Consider the following 18322-nt stretch of genomic DNA (forward strand, 5'->3'; position numbering starts at 1 on the left):
ATCGGGGCCAGGATTGTGATCGGGACCGGCACCGGGACCGGGACGAACGGCAGCGAAGCCGCGCCCAAGCCACGCCTACAACACCAAACTTGGAATTTTACCACGCCCACTCCCCGACCGCGCCCCACGCCCGCCGCATATCCACGCCCCTAATTAAGCTTAAACCGCGCCCCTAATTAAAAATTTAATGCCCGTTATGGTCAAGCCACGCCCCTTTGTGTCCTTCGGACCACGCCCCTCTCTCCCATTGGCTGAGACCGGCGCCGCCGCCAGGCCCCGCCCTTCCGCTCCCGGCACCCCCGGCAGTTCCAACATGGCGGTGCCGCCGTCCCGGCGGGGCCGTGCCCGGTAGTTCCCGGCGGATCGCGGGGGTTCCTGGGGCTTTCCCGCCGATCCCGCCGCCCCGATGGGGCCCGGCGGCCTCACGGTGCTGCTGGCGGTGCTGAACGGGCTGCGGTGAGCGGGGACCGGGGGAAACCGGGGGGTGGAAGGTACGGGCCCGGTGCGGGGCCCTCACGGCAGTTCCTCTGTGCCCACAGCCCGGCGGCGGCGGCGGCGGCGGCGGCGGCGGCGAGCGAGGAGCGGCCCGGTGAGCAGGGCCAGGCCGGCGTTTGGGACGATCCCGGGGGCTCGGAGCTGTCCCAGGGGGCTCGGTCTGGTCCCGGGAGTTTGGACCGGGATGTGGGGGACTCGGACCGGGGGGCTCGGCCCGGTCCCGGGGGGCTCGGACCGGGGTCCTGGGGACTCGGACCGGTATAGATCCGGGGCTGGGATGCTGGAGACGGAGGGGTCTGTCTGGTAGTGGGGTCTGGGGCTCTGTCCGGTCCCGGGGCGCTCCCCGCCGGTTCCCCCGTAACGCGATCCCCCCGCACCGCAGCGAGCCCCGCGGTGGCCACGCCGTGCTGGCGAGTGGAGCAGTTCGTGGTTGCCCAGGAGTGTACGCGGTGCTCCGGCTTCGAGATGGTGAGTGCGGCTCCCCAGGGTCGGGGTCCCCCCGTTTTCCCCGGGGGTCTCTCCGTGACCAAGCCCTCCGTGCCCCCGTTGGCAGAAAACGATCCCGGCGTGCGGCCCCACCGGCTTCATCGAGAAGATCAACTGCGCCTCGTCCCACCGGGATGAGTACAAGAGGTGGGGCTGGGAATTAACGGCGGATCGGGGCTGGGAATTGACGGGATCGGGGCTGGGAATTGACGGGATCAGAGCTGGGAATTCCTGTGAGATCAGAGCTGGGAATTCCAGGGGATTGGAGCTGGGAGATCCTGGGATTGGTGCTGGGAGTGATTGAGGGATCAGGGCTGGGAATTCCCAGGATCAGGGCTGGAAATTAACAGAGGATCGGGACTGGGAATTCCATCGGGGCCGGGAATTCTTGTGAGATTGGAGCTGTGAATTCCTGTGGGATTGGAGCTGGGAATTCCATCAGGACCGGGAATTCCAGGGGGATCGGAACTGGGAATTCCCGTGGGATTGGAGCTGGGAGTTGACGGGGGATTGGGACTGGTCATTCCTGGGGGATCGGGGCAGGTGATCGGGCCGGGAATTCCCAGGGGATGGGGCATTCCCCTGGGCTGTGCTCGGCGGAATTCCCAAGGGATGGGGCCGGGAATTCCCAGGGGATGGATGGGGCGTTCATTTCATCGTTCCCCCGGGCTGTGTCCGCAGCTGCCGCTCGGCCGCGCTGGAGGCTCAGCGCTTCTGGCGCTTCGTGGGCTCGGCTCTGGGCGTGGCGGCGGCGGCGGCGGCGCTGGTGGTGCTGCGGCAGCGCGTGCTGGACCGGCGGGCGCTGGAGAAGGTCCGCAAACAGATCGAGTCCATTTAGCCAGAGGCTCCTCCCGAACGAAGGCTTGGAGCCGGGAATTCCGCTCGCCCCGAGCGGCGGGAGGGAGGAGAGGCAGCCCCTGCCTTGCTGCCCGGACCTGCTGGGATCTGCCTTGGGAGAGCGTCCAGGGCATCCCCCGGAGCGGGATGTGGAATAAATCCCTGGGTTCGTCCCTTTGGGGGAGTCCCCGTGCCCCCCCCCAGCACTGGGATCTGCTCTGGGATCATCCTCCAGGAGAGGGATGTGGAATAAATCCTGCTCATCGTTCCTGGAGTGATGCCGTGGTTGTTTCTTGGGAGGGTCCCTGGTTCCTCCAGTGCTGAGGGTCCCCAGGGGGGTGGAATGTGGAATAAATCCTGATCCATGTGGCTGGAGCATGTTTGGCCTTTGGGGCCCCCCCCCGACATTGCATGGGGTGCAAACACAGCTCAGGTTTATTCTGGAACGTTCCCCCACCCTGAGATCCCCCCCCCCCATCACATCTCATCCCCATGTCCCCGTGTCCCTGTCCCCATGTCCTGCCTGGAGGAATTGGTGCCTGGATCCCTCCGGGGGGCGGGAATTCCATCCCCGGGCCCCTCCCCGGCTCCGTCCTCCACTCTGGATCCCGGCTCTGGCCCCGACATCCACCGGAGGAACGGGGATTCCGCGGCCTCTCCCGGTGCCCGCCGCGTCAGGATCTTCCTGGAGATCACTGCGGGAACGGGGACACCGATGGGGCTGGAGCACCCCCTCCCGGTGCTCCCGTTACCTCCGGTGGATCCCAGGCCATCCCCGCACCCCTCCCGGTGCTCCCGTTACCTCCGGTGGGTCCGAGGCTGTCCCGGTTGCCGTCCTGGCGGAACGGGCTGGAGCTGGGGAGCAGGATCAGCCCCAGCGACAGGAACAGGATCTGCGGGAGGGATGGGAGCCGTGAGCCCCGGAGCGGGACCGGGAGGGTCCCGGGGGGGCCGTACCAGGACACAGGTGCCGGTCTGCGCGGGCTTGGTGGACGTTTCCTTGATCAGCGCCTGGAGCTGCCGCAGGAGAGACCTGCAGGAATGGGGGTCAGCTCTGTGCCCTTCCCGGTGCCCCTTCCGGTGCCCCCTTCCGGCTCCGTGCTCCATTCCGGTGCCCCGTCCCGGCTCTGTGCCCATCCCAGTGCCCCCTCCCGGCTCCGTGCCCCTCCCGGTGCTCACCCGTTGCTCGTCTCCAGCTCCTGGACCTTTTTCCGCAGCTCCTGGTTCAGTGCTGAGCACGCGGCCGCCCTGCCCGGACAGAAAGAGGGACAATAAGCGGGAAAGGGACACCCCGGGATAACGGGAACACCGGGATAACGGGAACGCCGGCCCCACCTGCTCTCCAGCTCGTCCAGGTATTCCTTCTTCCTCCGCCGGCTGTCCTGCGCCGATTGCTTGTTCCGGATCTTTCTCCGCACCTTTTTTAGGAGCCGCTCCTCGGCCTGGGGCACGGAGGGGTCACTCCTGTCCCGTCCCCCCTGCCCCGGTCCCACCGAGCCCCCCGTGTGCCCCCTGCCCGTACCTGGGTGAGGGGCAGGGCCCCGGGCAGGGTCACCCCCTCCTGCGCCAGCAGCCGCTTCTCCTCCTCCGTCAGCTGGAGCTGCGCGACAGGGAGGGACTGGGGGTGAACTGGGGGAACTGGGGCGAACTGGGGGGTCTAGAATTGAACTGGGGGGTCTGGGGGCCAACTAGGAGGTCTGGGGATGAGCTGGGTGGGTCCAGGGGCAAACTGGGGAGGTCTGGCGATGAGCTCGAGAGGTCTAGGGGCAAACTGGGGGTGTCCGGGGCTGAACTGGGGGGACTGGGGGGGAACTGGGGGGGTCCGGGAGAGAGCTGGGGAGTCTGGGGATGGAGCTGGGGAGGTCTGGGGCCAAACTGGGAGGTCCGGGGGTGAACTGGGGTGTCCGGGGCTGAACTGGGGGGACTGGGGGCGAACTGGGGGGGGTCCAGGTGTGAGCTGGGGGTGCGGGGACTCACCATGGGCTGGGGCTCGGGGCTCGGGGCCAGCTGGATGCCGGGGAACAGCGAGGGGTGCAGGGGCGTGCTGAGGTCACAGACCACCTCCAGCAGCACCGGGGGGGGCCCCTCGGGCCGGGGGGGCTCCGGGCTGGTGCCGAGGCCGCAGGCGATGTCGGGGTTCACCGTCAGCCCCAGCAGCTCCTCGGCTCCGCTGCCCTGCGGGGACACCGGGCCGGGGTCCGTGCCAGCATCCCCGGGACATCCCGGTGTCCCCGTGGGGGTCCTGCCCACCCGCGCCCCTCCCGCCCCCACTCACATCATCCTCCGGGAGCGTCAAGGTCTGGAAGCCCAGTACCGGCACCGGGAACGAGGCGCGATCCGAGAAGAGCCCGTCCGGCTCCGGGAGCTCCGGTGCCTCCATTGGGGTTCCCTGGGGACCCCCCCGCGGGACCCCTCGTGCCCCGACCCCCGGGGATGAACCCCCTGCGCCCCCTCCTCGGGGTCTCCCGGTCCCCGGTGGTGCCGCCGCCTCCGCCCGGTGCCGGCGCTGGGCACCAGGATCTCCGGGATCCCGGGGAACGCGGCCAAGTCCCGCCCCGTGCCGGGAAGGGCCGGGATCATCCCTCCCCCGCGGGGCCCGGGGCTCCGGCCGCCCTACCGGGGCACCGGGGGTACCGGGGGGGTGCGGCTGCCCCGGTACCGCGCCCCGGAGGGTCTCGCGGTGGAACCGGGAACGGGGGAGCCGCGCTTGGGGCGGCTCCGCTGCGGCCGCCGGTGGATCTGTACCGGAGCCGGTGCCCCCCGCGCCCCCCGGTAACGGAATTCGGGTGGAGGAACGGGGGGATGCCCCCGGTAACGGGGTCGGGGAGCGCAGAACGGGGAGATCCCCCCGGACACCGGAGGATTCCCCCGCCCCGCCCGGCCGAGCGGACACGTGCGCGCTCCCGGGGCCGCGGGGCCGCGCGGGCTCCGCTCGCTCCCCATTGGTTGCTCCGTGCGTCAATCAATGACGCCACAGGGGATTCCGCGTCGCTATTGGCTGAGCTGGCGACCGCACCGCCCCCCGGAGTTCCCGGGACGCCGTTGGGATGCGGCGGGCGGTGAGTGCGGGGCAGGGGGGAGCGGGGGTCCCGTTCTCGGTTCCGTCCTCGGTCCCGACCCCCGTTCCTGTCCTCGGCCCCGGTTCCGATCCCAGTCCCGGAATAACCGATCCTTGACTCCCGGTCCCGGTCCTTATTTCCCGATCCCCGCTCGGTGCCGTTCCTCGGTCCCGGTTCGCAATCCCGGTTCTTGATCGTGGTCGCAGTCCCGGTCCTTGATCCCGATCGCGGTCGTGGTTCCCGGTCGCGGTCCGTGACCTCTAACGCGGTCTGTGGTGCCCAAGTTCCCCATCCCGGTCCCCGATTCCGGTCCCGGTCCTTGTTCCCATTCCGGTCCCTCCCCGCCGTCCTGTCCGTGTCCCGGGGCCCCCGGGCGGGCGGGGGGGGTCGGCGCCGGGTGAGTCACCGGGGCCGGCGGGCGGCTCTGACCGGCCCGTCCCGTTCCAGCCCCGCTGCCCGGGGATGCGCAGCGCGGCTCGGAGCTTCCCCGGCGGCGGCGGGCGCTGAGCTCCGGGAGCACGATGGACACCGGGATCGGAGACACCGGGATCGGGGCCTCGCTGGCCTGGAGCCCCGGGGCGGCCTCGCAGCCCCCGCCCGGGCTGGGGGTGAAGTTGGGGTCGTTGGTGCTGCTGCTGCTGCTGCCTCTCGCCTGCGGCCTCGCACCCCTCTGGTGCTTCCGACAGCCCCCCGGTACCGGGAATTGGGGATCTGGGGGGTCTCGGGGTCTCAGGGGTTCGGGGAGTGGGAGACTCGTGGAATTTGGGGGGGGTTCCCGGGGGTCTTGGGGAGTCTGGGGGTATCCGAGGGTCTGGAACAGGCTGGGGCCAGGGCTGTCCCCACCTCAGGGCTGTCCCCAAGGGGTCTGGCAGGGTGCAGGGCTGAGGGGGGGGGGTCTCGTTGGGGTCTCAGCCCCCCCAATTTCCCCCGCAGACCCCCGCAGCCCCGTGCTCAGCCTCGTGAGCTGCTTCTCGGGCGGGGTTTTCATGGGCACCTTCCTGCTGGACCTCCTGCCTGACTACCTGGGCAGCATCGCCGCGGCGCTGGAGGGGCTGCGCATCACGGTGAGACCCCCAGGGAGCTGGTCCTGTCCCCATGGCTGTCCCTGTCCCCGGGATTGGGAAAGGGGCTGCTGGGGAGGGGGTGGCTGGGATGGGGACAGTGCAGGGGGAACAGTGGCAAAGGGACAAGGACAGAGAACGGACATTACAGGGGGTACAGTGAAAAAGGGGCACTGAGGACATTGAGGATGGGGAAGAACAGGGCAGCTGGGACAGCAGGGCCCCATGGGTGCCAGCAGAGCAGCCAGAATGGTGACAGCATCCCCCAGAATGGTGACACTATTCCCCGGCCTCTCCAAAGTGCCTCTCTTAGCTCTGTGCCTCAGTTTCCCTGTCACATGATGCACGGACGGATCCTCCTCTGCCCGCAGCTTCCCCTTGGCACTGACTATCCCCTCCCCCTTGGCACTGTCCCCTTCCCCTTGGCGCTGACTGTCCCCTTCCCACAGCTTCAGTTCCCCCTGCCCGAGTTCATCCTGGCCATGGGTTTTTTCCTGGTGCTGGTGCTGGAGCAGGTGACGCTGGCGCAGCGCGAGCTGGCCGAGCCTCCCGAGGAGTCGAGGGCGCTGCTGCCCAACGGTTCCTCCATCCAGGCCACGGCTCCCGGCGGCGGCGGCGGCCCCGGTGTCCCGGTGGGCTCGGCGGTGCCCGGTGCCCCCGGGGCGCTGCGGGCCGCGGCGCTGGCGCTGGCGCTGGCACTGCACGCGGTGCTGGAGGGGCTGGCGCTGGGGCTGCGCGAGGGCGACGCGGCGGCGCTGCGGGTGCTGCTGGCCCTGCTGCTGCACAAGGGCGCCGTGGCCTTCGGCCTCTCGCTGGAGCTGCTGCGGAGCCGCCTGCGCCCGCCCGCCGTGGCCTCGTGCCTGGTGCTGCTGGCCCTGATGTCCCCGCTGGGCGTCGGGGTGGGCACGGCGCTGGCGGCGGGCGCGGGGCCGCGGCAGCGCCTGTGCCGGGCCGTGCTGGAGGGGTTGGCGGCCGGGACCTTCCTCTTCGTCACCTTCCTGGAGATTCTGCCCCAGGAGTTGGGGGTGCCGCGGAATCGCATCCCCAAGGTCATCCTGATCCTCGCCGGCTTCGCGTTGGTCAGCGCCATCCTCTTCGTCAAGGGATGAGATCTCCCGGGATCTGCACCCCAGCCTTGGAGGATCTCGTGGAATTCCTGTACCCCGAAGTGCCAAAGTGCCTCTCCCAGCTCTGTGCCTCAGTTTCCCTGTCTAAACTGTCCTCTTTCTCAAGCCCGGCCTGGGATCCCCCATTCTTGCTCCTGGAATTTGTGTCCCACCCTGCACCCCCCTTTTCCAAAGTGCCAAAGTGCCTCTCTCAGCACTGTGCCTCAGTTTCCCCATCTGCACAAGGGATCGGTGCTGTGACACCCCCCCCCCCCCCTCTTCAGGACCCCGGGAGGGGGTGAGTGTCCCCCCCCCCATAACCACAAGTGCCCTTACGGACTCCCCCGGATTTGGGGGTGTTGGATAAAGCAAATAAAGGACTGAACCCCAAATTGCTGCCTGTGCCTGGGGAGGGTGGGACAGAATTTGGGGTGGGTGTTGCAGTGTCCCCTGATCACCCCCCAGGATATATGGGCTGGGGGAGTCTAGTACCCCCTAATTTTGGGTCTGGGGCGTGTCTGCTCTGTTCCCAGGCTTGGGGAGGGGGTGACCCCGCTGTACCCCCCCAGAGCCGCCCCCATTTCTGAGCCCCTCCATCCTGTCCGTCCCATTCCCCTCGCAGCGCAGACCACGCCCCTTCCCCGCCCCACGCTCTCGCGCTGCTCTCCGGGACTTGTAGTTCCAGCCTCCCTCACCCCCCAGTACTTCATAACCCGGTGCCTCCATTTCCCAGCGCTCCCTGCGTAGCGCTCGCACCGATCACTGGGAGTTGTAGTCCAGACACCCGGCACACTCTGCTGTTGGCACGGCCTACTGAACTACAGATCCCGGCGTGCCGCGCGCGGCGGCGGCGGCTGAGCGGCGGAGCGGGGAAGATGGCGGCGGCGGGCGCGGGGGCCGGGCCCGGGCCCGGCGCGGGACCCTCGGCCGGCGCCGGTGCGTCCAACCCGCGCAAGTTCAGCGAGAAGATCGCACTGCAGAAGCAGCGGCAGGCGGAGGAGACCGCGGCCTTCGAGGAGGTCATGATGGAGATCTGCTCCACACGGGTGAGGACGGGCCGCGCGCCGGATGCGCCGCGGGGCGGGGGGGGCCGGGGCGGAGGGGCCGTGAAGGGCTGGGGGGGACCGGGGCTGAGGGGGTGGGGACTGAGGGAATCGTGAGGGGCTAAGGGGGGTCTTGAGGAGCTGGCGGGGGTCGTGATTTGGGGGGATCGTGAAGGGATGCGGGGGCGAGGGTGTGGGGCGGCTGGAGGGGTCGTGAGGGGATGGGGGGGGCTGTGAAGCATTTGGGGAGGGGGCTAAGGAGGCTGCGAGGGTGTTGGGGGGGAGTTTGAGGGGTCGAGGGGTGCTCTGAAGGATTTGGGCTGGGGGTAGAAGGGTCCGGGAGGGCTGAGAAGGGTTTGGGGGTGTTGGAGGGGGCTGTGAGGATTTTGGGGAGGGGGTCCAGGGGGGCTCCGGGTGGATCCCGGCGTGTCCAGCGGAATCGGGGTGGGAAAAGGATCCCTGATCGCTGGGATCCCACCCCGTGTCCCCTCCGCGGAGCTCCGGGCTCTGTCCCTGTCCTCGGAGACCCTCGGGGGATGCTCAGGTTGGGCTTGTTGGGAGCTGGGAAAAGCAGGGATGGAATATCTGGGATAAATCCCACCCGGCAGCTCCGGGAAAGGCGAGTGCTGGGAACTCGGAGGGAATCGGGAAAACCGGGAATGCTCCAGATGTGGAGCTGGTCAGGGATTGCCTCCCGAAACCTGTGGGAATTTCCAACCATCCCGGCGTTTGGTGGGATTTGGTCCTTCCCAGCCCAAAGTGCAGGACGGAGGAGCGAGGGTGTGGAGTGTGGAGTCCGGGGAGGCTCGTCCAGGGGATGGGGGCAGCGCCGTCCCTGGGGAAATCTAGGGAATACTCAGCAGAGCTTCCAAAACCGGGAATTTTTGGCTTGGAGAGCCCCGTGGCTCCCGGCTCTGTGGGGACCCGGGCTCTGGGATGTCACTGCCGCCGTCACAGGGACATCCTTGGGGAGTTTGGGGATGGGCTGGACTTTTCTGTCCCTTCCTGGGGAGTTTAGGAACGGGGTGGAGCATCCCCGGGTGCTTCCATCCGCAGGGATTTTGGGGCCGTGTTTGCAGAGCAAACAGCTGGTTAATGTGCAGCGGGGCTGTGCTGATCCCTGCCTGGAATCATTCCTCTGGGAATTCCTTCCCCAATCCCTGCCTGGAATCATTCCTCCAGGAATCCACTCTGGGATGGCTCCTCTGGGAATTCCCTCCCTGATCCTTGCCTGGGATCATTCCTTTGGGAATTCACCCTCTGATCCCTGCCTGGAATCATTTATCTGGGAATCCATGCCCTGATCCCTGCCTGGAATCATTCCTTTAGGAATCCACTCCCTGATCCCTCTCTGGAATCATTCCCTTAGGAATCCACTCCCCGATCCCTCTCTGGGATGGCTCCTCTGGGAATTCCTCCCCTCATCCCTGCCCGATCAGTTCCCGTGTGGGATCCACAGCCCCCCCCCAGCTTTGCTCCGTGGTTTCCTGGAGTTTTTCCCAGCTCTTTCAGAGCTGCTCCCAGGTTCCAGGCTCTCACAGGGATCCTGGCTCACAGCTCCATGCTCCATCCCAAGACCTTAAGCCCCAGCGCTGCTCCGGGCGCTAATCCCGCCAGCTGCTGCCTAAATCTCCTGGGTTTTTTGGGTTGTTTTCCTTGTTTTTCCCTCTGGATCTGGATTTCCACGGTTTTACGCTCAGGAATTTGGTGTTTCCCGTTTCTCAGCTGTTTTTTGGGCTTCAGCTTCTCTCTCCCTGGGATTTCTCCAGGCACTGAGGAGCGACAACTCTTGGATTTATTTAGGGACCCCCGGCTCCAGAGGGACAGGGGATTCCTGTGGGTGCAGCCCAGGGAATTCCTCCCTCCCCGGGCATTGGGAGCAGGGAGGGGTGATCAGGGGACCCCTGCTCTGGCAGGATGGGGGGGTTGGCCCATGCCCTGCTGCTGGGGGGTGCTGGGGGCCCTTCCCTTTGCTGGGAATCCCAGCTCTCGGGTGTTTTCTGGGATCCCCTTATCTCCCGCCCTGCTTTGCTGTGACTCCTTCCACCGGCCTTGGGTCCCGCTCTGTGCTGGAATCTCCGGGGTGGCCTTGGGTGGATGAGGTGGAAAATCCCTCTGGATCTGACTCCAGAGCCTGTCTGGGACAGGGACAGCCAGGCTCAGCCTCTGCTCTGGGACTGTGGGATCCTCTTGGGATCCTGACTCTCATCCATCCCACTCTGGATGCGGGAAGGGCCCGGCTCCACTGTGTCCCCCCCGAAGGGCAGCCTGGTTGTCCCAGGGGGTGCTGGACGCCCCAGGACGCCCCTGACGTGTCCCCCACGCCGTGTCCCCCCAGCTGCAGGCGCAGAAGCTGCGGCTGGCCCACAGCCGGGGGCCCTTCTACAGCGGCTCCCTGCCCAACGTCAACCAGATCGGCAGCGGCGTGCCCGACTTCCAGGTGACTCCAGGGGGCGTCTGGGGACACAGGGACCTTCCCCAATCCCTTCACCCGCTCCCACGAAGGGGGGAGCCTGTCCTGAGCCCTTCCTGGGTGGGCTCAGCCGTTCCCCCTCCCCTCAGGGCCCGTCCCCCCTGGATTCCACGCGGAGCACGCGGCACCACGGGCTGGTGGAGCGCGTGCAGCGGGACCCGCGCCGGATGATGTCCCCCCTGCGCCGCTATGTCCGCCAGATATCCTTTGTCCCGTGTCCCCAGCAGTGTCCCAGCCCTCCCGCCCTTCCCAGGGGATTCGGGAGCCCCCCTGCTCTCTGTGTGTCCCTTAACGTGCCCCCCACATCGACAGCTCTCCCTACGGACCCACGTACCTGTCACCACCACCTGAGCCCAGCTGGAGGAGGTAATTCCCTGCCTGCCCTGGATCCCTGGTGCCCATTCCCATCCTGTTCCCATCCCATTCCCATCCTGGAGGAGGTAATTCCCTGCCTGCCCTGGATCCCTGGTGCCCATTCCCATCCCTTTCCCAGCCTCTTCCCATCCCATTCCCATCCTGGGGGAGGTAATTCCCTGCCTGCCCTGGATCCCTGGTGCCCATTCCCATCCCATTCCCATCCCTTTCCCATCCCATTCCCATCCCTTTCCCATCCTCTTCCCATCCCTTTCCCATCCTGGAGGAAGTAATTCCCTGCTTTCCCTGGATCCCAGGTGCCCATTCCCAGCCTGTTCCCATCCCTTTCCCATCCCTTTCCCATCCTCTTCCCATCCCTTTCCCATCCTGGAGGTTTGGGAGTGGCAGAGGCTCTGGCACAGGCAGCCAGAGCTGCCTGGGATTCCTGGGGATTCCTGGGATCTGGGATGGGGGCAGAGGGAAGCTGCTGCCTCTCAGATTCCAGGATTGTCCCACAAAGTGGGGGTTTGAGGAGGAATTTCATCCAGTAAGAGGAATCCCCAGGGACAGGTGACAAGTCCAAGCTGCAGCTCTGTCCCTGGAGTGTCTCTGTCCCAGTATGGCGTGTGACAGCCGTGTCCTTGTCCCCAGTATGGCGTGTGACAGCCGTGTCCCTGTCCCTGTTCCATCTCCCTGCCGTTCCCAGCCCTCCCAGGCAGGGAATGGGGTCCTGGATCACTGAGGGGTCCCTGCCTCCCCCGTGGCTCCTTGTTCCCCTCCCATTGCCTCTCCTGATCCCTTTCTCCCTCAGGACCATGCCCTGGAGCAATTTCCCCATGGAGAAAGGACATTTATTCCGGCTGCCCTCGGCTCTCAACAGGTAATGGATGCATTGATTCCGTTTTCTCCCCGTTCCCAAGGCAGGCTCCAGCCCTTTCTGCAGAGGAGGTGCCCCAGGACCCCCCTGGGGAGGAGGTGGCCCCTGAGTCCCCCTCAGGGCCCCCCTCTGGAGGGGTCCCTTTGCTCCCCAGTGCCACAGCTGAACAATGTCCCTCTTTGTCCCTCGTCCCAGCCGCCTTTTCCCAGCCCTTCCCTGCCCTCCTCTGCCTTGCAACAACTCAGTGGGAACAGCCTGGGTGCCCCCAGCCCCTAAAGGGTCCCCAGAGGGTCCCTGGGGGTCCCCCCGTGCCGGGGGGTGGTGGAGGAGCCGGGAGCGGAGCCAGTGTGGGGGCACAGGGGGAGGGGGCAGCAGGAGGGGTGTGGGGCTGGGCTGGGGGCTGTCAGTGGGGAGGGGGCTGTCGGTCAGTGGGGAGGGGGCCAGGCTGAGCCCGGATCCAGGCAGTTCTCCCCATTGCCAGGACGAACTCGGATTCGGCGCTGCACACGAGCGTGATGAACCCCACGCCCCAGGACTCCTACCTGGGCCCCTCCCAGGCCGGGCCCCCCCCCTGGCCGCCGAGCTGGTGAGCGCCCCCCACTCCCCCTGAGGGGTCTGGGGGCTCCCAGGGCAACCCCCCCTCCCCTCTGTGCTCCCCTCACCCTCCTGCTCCCCCACAGGTTTCCTGGACGGGGACTCAGACAGCAAAGGTGAGCCTGGCACCCAGCTGGGTCCCCAGTGTGCTGAGTGCTGTGTTCTTCTCTTCTCTGTGCTGGGGGGCTCTGAGTGAACCCCCCTGTGCCCCCTCCTCCTCCCACTGACCCCCCCTGCCCTTCCCAGTGTTTCTTTTCCAAGTGCCTCCCATCGAAGAGAACTTCGATGACAACAAGCACTCGCTGAAGCCCTGGGACACCAAGAAGGTGGGTGGGGACGTCCCCCCTGTGTCCCCCAGCCCTGTGGCCTGGCCTGGCCTCATTCCCATCCTTTGATCCCACAGCTCTCGTCCTCCTCGGCCCGGCCACGCTCCTGCGAGGTCCCGGGAATCCAGTGAGTGCTGGGGGAGGCTGGGATGGGGAGGGGGATCTCAGAGAGGGGCTGGAGGTGGGAAAGGGACACTGGGGGGCCCTGGGGGAGCCCCTCTCCTGCTCTGATCCTGTGTCTCTCCCCCCTGTCCCAGCATATTCCCGTCCCCGGATCAACCTGCCAACGTGCCCCTCATGCCCTCGGCCCTCAACACGGGGGGGTCCCTGCCCGACCTGACCACGCTGCACTTCCCATCCCCCCTGCCCACCCCCCTGGACCCTGAGGAGGCCCCGTACCCGCCCCTGAGCGGGGGCAGCAGCACCTCCAACCTGGCCACCACCATGACCCACCTGGGCATCAGCGGCAGCGCCGGCGTCGGGCTGGGCTACGACCCCCCAGGTGAGCTGGGACCCCCTCCCTGCACCGGGGGCACACGGGGGGCCAGAGGGGGCCCCCAGGCTGGGAACTGCTCTGGGGCACACAGGAGCCTCGGCCAGTGTCCAGCAAACAGAGATGGGGACCCCTGGCCAGCGTGGGGGGACACAGACTCCCCCCCCACCCCCAGGAGGTGTCCTGGGGTCGCTGTGGCAGCTCCAGGGATCCCAGTCTGGGAGCGGGGTGGGGATGGGCTCTGATGGATTTGGGGGTCCTGGGGGTGTGTGGGGGGAGCCCAGCTCCCACCCTGTTGCCCTATAGGGTCCATTGGTGTTGTGGGTCCCTGGAGGGAGCCCAGCTCCCACCCTGTTTCCCTATAGGGTCCATTGGTGTTGTGGGTCCCTGGGGGGAGCCCAGCTCCCACCCTGTTGCCCTATAGGGTCCATTGGTGTTGTGGGTCCCTGGGGGAAGCCCAGCTCTCATTCCCTGGGCTCTGACGGTGCCAGGGGTCTCACAGGGCTCTGGGAGGAGCCCATCTCCCACCCTGGTGCCCCCTCCCGCCGCTGTCCCCCTGCCCGGGGTGTGTGTCCGTCCCTGTGTCCGTCTCCATCGTTTTGTTCCCCCTCCATCCCCCGCCGTGCCCCCGGGGAGCCCCTCCCGGGCCGTCCCGGGGCTCGGGGCCGTGCTGGGGTAACGGTGCTCTCTGTTTTTGTCCCCACAGGACTCCCCTCACCTCTGCAGAGCTCCCTGAGTAACCCGTCCCTGCAGTCCTCCCTGAGCAATCCCAACCTCCAGGCCTCCCTGCGCAGCCCCTCCCTCCAGGCCTCCCTCAGCAACCCCTCGCTCCAGTCCTCCCACAGCAGCTCCTCCATCCCCTCCTCTCTCTCCAACCAGTCCCTGCCTTCCTCCCTGTCCTCCTCGCTCTCCAACCCCTCGCTGCCCACGTCCCCCCGCCCGCAGCCCCTCCAGTCCTCGCCCAGCAACCCCAGCCTGCCCTCGGGGCTGGGCGGCTCCTTCGCGGCCACCTCGCCCCGCCGGCGCGTCCCGCTCAGCCCCCTGTCCCTGCCCGTGGCCGGCGACTGCAGACGGCAGCACCCCAAACAGTTCTCACCAACAATGTCACCCACATTGTCCTCCATCACCCAGGTACGCATCGCCCCCGCTCCAGCGCCGCCGCCTCCTCTTCCTCGGCCTCCTCCTCCTCCTCCTTTCCCCTTCCTTCTTCTCCTCCTCTTCCTCGGCCTCCTCCTCCTCCTCCTTTCCCCTTCCTTCTTCTCCTCCTCCTTTCCCTTTCCTTCTCCTCCTCCTCCTTTCCCCCCTTCCTTCTCCTTCTTTCCCCTTCCTTCTCCTCCTTTCCCCTTCCTCCTTGTCCTCTTCCCCATCCTCCTTCTTTGCATCCTTCTTGAGTTCTTTCTCCTCTTTTTCTTCCTGCTCTTTCTCTTCGTTTTCTTCTTTCTCCTCTGCCCCGTCCTTGTCCTTGTCTTGGACCTCATCTTTGTCCTCTTCCTCCTCTTCCTCGTCCCCCTTCTCTTCCTTTCCCCTTCTCCTCCTCCTCCTTTTCTCCTTCCTCCTCGTCCTCTTCTCCATCCTCCTTCATCTCATCATTCTCGTGTTCCTTCTATTTCTCTTCTTCTTCCTTCTCTTTCTCTTCTTCTCTTTCTCCTCTTCCCCATCCTTGTCCTTGTCTTGGGCCTTGTCTTTGTTCTCTTCCTCCTCATCCTCATCCCCTTTTTCCTCCTTTCTCCTTCCTTCTCCTCCTCGTCTCCTTCCTCCTTGTCCTCTTCCCCATCCTTTCTCTTCTTTTTCTTCTTTCTCCTCTTCCCCACCCTTGTCCTTATCTTGGCCCTCCTCTCCCTCCTCTTTGTCCTGCTTGTCCTCAACCTCCTCATCCTCCTCTTCCTCTCCTCTCCCCTCCTCCTGCCCTTCACTTCTTGTCTCGTTTCCATCCTCATCTCACCCACACCCCAGGGCCCCCCTCACTCCCACAGCCCCTCCCCATGCTCAGGGCCAGTGGGGGGGACCCCTGTGTCCCTTCCAGGGTCCCCCATGTCCCTTCCAGGTCCCCCATGTCCCTTCCAGGCCCCCTCCCCTCACAGGGGTCCGGCTGCAGCCGTGGCTGTTTCGGGGGTCTCAGGGACGGCTCCTGCCAGCGCCGGGGGGGCTGGGGGAGCCCCCCACCCTCGGGGGGCGGTGCTGACGCCCCCCTCCCCCTGTTGTCTCCACAGGGCGTCCCCCTGGACACCAGCAAGCTGCCGGCGGAGCAGCGGCTGCCCCCGTACCCCTACGGGCAGCCGGGGGTGCTGCTGGGCTCCCAGCCCCCCCCGAGGGCCCCCGCGCCCCCCCCGCGCCCCTACAACCCCCCCTACACCCCCGGGACCCCCCTGGGGCAGCCCCTGGCACAGCCCCACGGAGACTTCGGCCTGGGCAGCGTGAGTGGGACACGGCGAGGGGGACCTGGGGACACGGAGGGGGACGTGGGGACAGGGACACTGGGGGGACGTGGGGACGGGGAGGGGGACGTGGGGACAGGGACATTCTGGGGACAGGGACACTGGGGGGACATGGGGACGGGGAGGGGGACGTGGGGACAGGGACACTCTGGGGGAACATGGGGACAGGGAGGGGGACGTGGGGACAGGGACACTGGGGGGACATGGGGATGGGGAGGGGGACATGGGGTCAGGCACCCATCAGGGGGTTGGGGAGGGGAACATGGGGATGGGGAACCCTGTGTGGGGGACATGGGGATGGGGACCTGTCAGGAGGGTCCTTTTGGGGTAGATATGGGGTCAGGGGGGCAAGGGGGACATGGGGGTGGGGACCCTGCATGGGGGACATGGGGATGGGGACCCTCTGGGTGGGTCACTGGGGGAGAGATGGGGTCAGGGCAGCCTCTGGGGGGGTCTCACCTCCCTCTGTGGGGGTCTCATCTCCTGTGTCCCCCCCCCCTGCAGCTGGAGCAGTTCGGGATCGGGGAGAGCCCCCCCGGGAACAGCGGAGGCTTCCCCGAGGATTTGGGGGGGGGCCCTGAGTTACCCCCCGAGCGAGGGGGGCTACGACCCCCCCGGCCTGAGCCGCCCAAACCTGAGCAACTGCAGCCGCCATGGCCCCATCCCCAACATCATCTTCACAGGTGGGGGGGCCTGGGGGGCTGGGGGGGTCCTGGGGGGGTCCTGGGGGGCTGGGGATCTGTGGGGTGTCACAGGTGGGGGGTCCTGGAGGGGGGGGGCTGAGGGCTCTGTGGGGTGTCCTGGGGGCCTCTGGGGTGTCCTGGGAGGGGAGCCTGGAGGGGCTGGGGGGTCTCTGGGGTGTCACAGGAAGTTGGGTGGGCAGGGGGCTCTGTAGGGTGTCCCAGGGGTCTCTGGGGTGTCCCAGGGCTCTCTGGCGTGTCCCAGGGGTCTCTAGGGTGTCATAGGGGCTCTGTAGGGTGTCCTGGGGCTCTCTGGGTTGTCCTGGGGCTCTCTGGGGTGTCCCATGGGCTCTGTAGGGTGTCCCAGGGGTCTCCGGGGTGTCCCAGGGCTCTCTGGGGTGTCCCGGGTGTCTCTGGGGTGTCACAGGAGCTCCATGGGGTCTCCCAGGGCTCTCTGGGCTGTCCCAGGGCTCTCTGGGCTGTCACAGGGGGTTTGTCCCTGCTGACCCCCGTGTCCCCCCCACCCTTCCCCACAGGCGATTCCCCCCCCGGGCTGTCCAAGGAGATCGCCACGGCTCTGGCGGGGGTCCCGGGCTTCGAGGTGGAGGGGGGGTCTCTGGGGGGGCTGGGGGGGCTGGAGGAGGAGCTGCGCATCGAGCCGCTGACGCTGGATGGGCTGAGCATGCTCAGCGACCCCTGCGCGCTGCTCACCGACCCCGCCGTCGAGGATTCCTTCCGCTCCGACCGCCTCCAGTGAGCCCGGGGGGGCCCCGGGGCCGCGCCCCCCCCCGCCATACCCGCCCCCCGGGGCCGCCCCCCGGCCCCGCCGCCCGCTGCGCTCCCCGCTGAAAGGCCGGGACAGCACCGGGAATGCACCGGGAATGCACCGGGAGGGGCGGGAACGGGCGGCCCAAACCCGGCTGGAGGGAGCTGCGACCCCCCCCAGTCCCAAATAATGGGCGGGGGGCTCCGTCCGGACCCCCCAAACTGTTGCTGTCAAGGGCTGCGACCGCCTCCAGTGAGTCTGGGGGGGTCCGTGCCAAGCCCCCTCCCCAGTTCCCGCTCTGGGAATTGGCCCCACCTGTCACCGTCATCCCAGGAAAATCCTGGGAATGTGGGGAGGGGGCTCCAGCCGCGGCTCTCAAGGGCTCCTTCTGCTCCTTCCGAGGCTGGGGGGGGGGTCCCCAGCACCCCCCAGTTCCTCTCCCCCCAGCTCCCACCGGGTTCTGTTCTCCAGGAAAACCCCGGGACCACCTCCGGGTGGGGAAAATTGGGGAGGGGGAGACAATCCAGGCACCCCCCCCCCAAACATCCTGGGGGGTTCCACCCAGCGCCCCCTCCTCTAATTCCCACCACCCTCAGACCCCACCTGGCACCGAACCCCGGGAAATTTTGGGGAGGGGGCTGCAATCCAGCACCCCCGGGGGGGGCTGTACATAACCCTGTAGGTAGAGACCCCCGGGGGGGGCTCGGGGGGGCCGCTTCTGCCTTTATTTTATCATTTTTCCGGCTAATCATCATGTTTAAGGAGAAATCCCGCTCCCCCCTCCCCAATATGTACCCCCAGCCCCCCTCCCCAAATTACCCAGCTGCCGGGGACGTGTAGAAAGCACTTGTAACTTTGCCCCCCGCCCCCCTCCCCAAAATTGGGGGGCCCGTCCGCGGGTGGGGGGCCCTGGGCCCCCCCCGGAGGGAGCCAGAGTGATTTATTATTATTATTGTTATTTTTTAAAATATATTCTATGTTAATTAAATCCCCCCCTCCTGCTGGCATGTGGTTGATTTTGGGGGGGGTTAAAAGGGGGGGGTTCAGACCCCCCCCCCCAGTTTCTGTGGGATTTGGGAGACGGGGTTCTGAGGATTTTGGGGAGGGGGCTCTGAGGATTTTCTGAGGATTTTGGGGAAGGGGGTTCTGAGGATTTTGGGGTGGTTCTGAGGCTTTGGGAGGGATTCTGAGGATTTTGGGGGTGTGGGGTACTAAGGATTCTGGGGGTGTTCTGAGG

At 67.0% G+C, this 18322-nt stretch overlaps 4 protein-coding genes across 8 annotated transcripts; 3 read left to right on the forward strand and 1 right to left on the reverse strand.

Annotated features, from left to right (window-relative positions):
• The first annotated feature begins 263 nt into the window (after positions 1–263).
• Positions 264–2092, forward strand: JTB (jumping translocation breakpoint). The gene is made up of 5 exons (XM_071417545.1): positions 264–456; positions 540–589; positions 878–963; positions 1049–1128; positions 1663–2092. The coding sequence occupies exons 1-5, from the start codon at positions 407–409 to the stop codon at positions 1817–1819; spliced, it is 423 nt and encodes a 140-aa protein (XP_071273646.1). The 5' UTR covers positions 264–406; the 3' UTR covers positions 1820–2092.
• A 203-nt stretch (positions 2093–2295) lies between these two features.
• Positions 2296–4227, reverse strand: CREB3L4 (cAMP responsive element binding protein 3 like 4). 2 transcript variants are annotated; one of them, XM_071417530.1, is made up of 8 exons: positions 4094–4227; positions 3796–3993; positions 3341–3418; positions 3154–3260; positions 2998–3066; positions 2776–2851; positions 2621–2711; positions 2296–2513 (listed from the first exon to the last, which is right to left on the reverse strand). In XM_071417530.1, exons 1-8 carry the CDS (start codon positions 4196–4198, stop codon positions 2296–2298), a joined length of 942 nt encoding a protein of 313 aa, XP_071273631.1. In that variant the 5' UTR covers positions 4199–4227. The 2 variants fall into 2 exon arrangements, with proteins under 2 accessions (XP_071273631.1, XP_071273630.1); XM_071417529.1 differs by having other exon boundaries at positions 2301–2513; positions 2621–2851.
• SLC39A1 (solute carrier family 39 member 1) lies at positions 2738–7436 on the forward strand. 4 transcript variants are annotated; one of them, XM_071417525.1, is made up of 6 exons: positions 2738–2865; positions 3036–3173; positions 4796–4877; positions 5325–5570; positions 5811–5941; positions 6388–7436. In XM_071417525.1, exons 4-6 carry the CDS (start codon positions 5399–5401, stop codon positions 7045–7047), a joined length of 963 nt encoding a protein of 320 aa, XP_071273626.1. In that variant the 5' UTR covers positions 2738–2865; positions 3036–3173; positions 4796–4877; positions 5325–5398; the 3' UTR covers positions 7048–7436. The 4 variants fall into 4 exon arrangements, with proteins under 4 accessions (XP_071273626.1, XP_071273627.1, XP_071273624.1 ...); XM_071417526.1 differs by lacking the exon at positions 2738–2865 and having other exon boundaries at positions 2997–3173; XM_071417523.1 differs by lacking the exons at positions 2738–2865; positions 3036–3173 and having other exon boundaries at positions 4738–4877.
• Positions 7437–7882: 446 nt separating this feature from the next.
• CRTC2 (CREB regulated transcription coactivator 2) lies at positions 7883–18073 on the forward strand. Its single transcript, XM_071417353.1, has 14 exons — positions 7883–8090; positions 10426–10527; positions 10650–10760; positions 10865–10926; positions 11726–11794; positions 12273–12337; positions 12421–12501; positions 12647–12711; positions 12789–12838; positions 12969–13213; positions 13911–14335; positions 15415–15632; positions 16144–16322; positions 16856–18073. Exons 1-14 carry the CDS (start codon positions 7920–7922, stop codon positions 17074–17076), a joined length of 2064 nt encoding a protein of 687 aa, XP_071273454.1. The 5' UTR covers positions 7883–7919; the 3' UTR covers positions 17077–18073.
• Positions 18074–18322: the final 249 nt, after the last annotated feature.

The sequence above is a fragment of the Agelaius tricolor genome, unplaced genomic scaffold (genome assembly GCF_023055355.1).
Source record: "Agelaius tricolor isolate 1412-34295 unplaced genomic scaffold, bAgeTri1.0.p SCAF_69, whole genome shotgun sequence".
NCBI lineage: Eukaryota > Metazoa > Chordata > Aves > Passeriformes > Icteridae > Agelaius > Agelaius tricolor.

Excerpts from the sequence above, each read along its gene's own strand:
- JTB (XM_071417545.1), top strand. The coding sequence starts at position 407 with ATGGGGCCCGGCGGCCTCACGGTGCTGCTGGCGGTGCTGAACGGGCTG. Across the intron at positions 457-539 it reads GCGGTGCTGAACGGGCTGCG|CCCGGCGGCGGCGGCGGCGG; the intron begins GTGAGCGGGGAC and ends CTGTGCCCACAG. Across the intron at positions 964-1,048 it reads GGTGCTCCGGCTTCGAGATG|AAAACGATCCCGGCGTGCGG; the intron begins GTGAGTGCGGCT and ends CCCCGTTGGCAG.
- CREB3L4 (XM_071417529.1), bottom strand. The coding sequence starts at position 4,198 with ATGGAGGCACCGGAGCTCCCGGAGCCGGACGGGCTCTTCTCGGATCGC. Across the intron at positions 3,994-4,093 it reads TGACGCTCCCGGAGGATGAT|GGCAGCGGAGCCGAGGAGCT; the intron begins GTGAGTGGGGGC and ends GTGTCCCCGCAG. Across the intron at positions 2,852-2,997 it reads GAGCTGGAGACGAGCAACGG|GTCTCTCCTGCGGCAGCTCC; the intron begins GTGAGCACCGGG and ends CCATTCCTGCAG.
- SLC39A1 (XM_071417523.1), top strand. The coding sequence starts at position 4,784 with ATGACGCCACAGGGGATTCCGCGTCGCTATTGGCTGAGCTGGCGACCG. Across the intron at positions 5,571-5,810 it reads GTGCTTCCGACAGCCCCCCG|ACCCCCGCAGCCCCGTGCTC; the intron begins GTACCGGGAATT and ends TTTCCCCCGCAG. Across the intron at positions 5,942-6,387 it reads TGGAGGGGCTGCGCATCACG|CTTCAGTTCCCCCTGCCCGA; the intron begins GTGAGACCCCCA and ends CCCTTCCCACAG.
- CRTC2 (XM_071417353.1), top strand. The coding sequence starts at position 7,920 with ATGGCGGCGGCGGGCGCGGGGGCCGGGCCCGGGCCCGGCGCGGGACCC. Across the intron at positions 10,761-10,864 it reads TGCGCCGCTATGTCCGCCAG|ATCGACAGCTCTCCCTACGG; the intron begins ATATCCTTTGTC and ends CGTGCCCCCCAC. Across the intron at positions 14,336-15,414 it reads CATTGTCCTCCATCACCCAG|GGCGTCCCCCTGGACACCAG; the intron begins GTACGCATCGCC and ends TTGTCTCCACAG.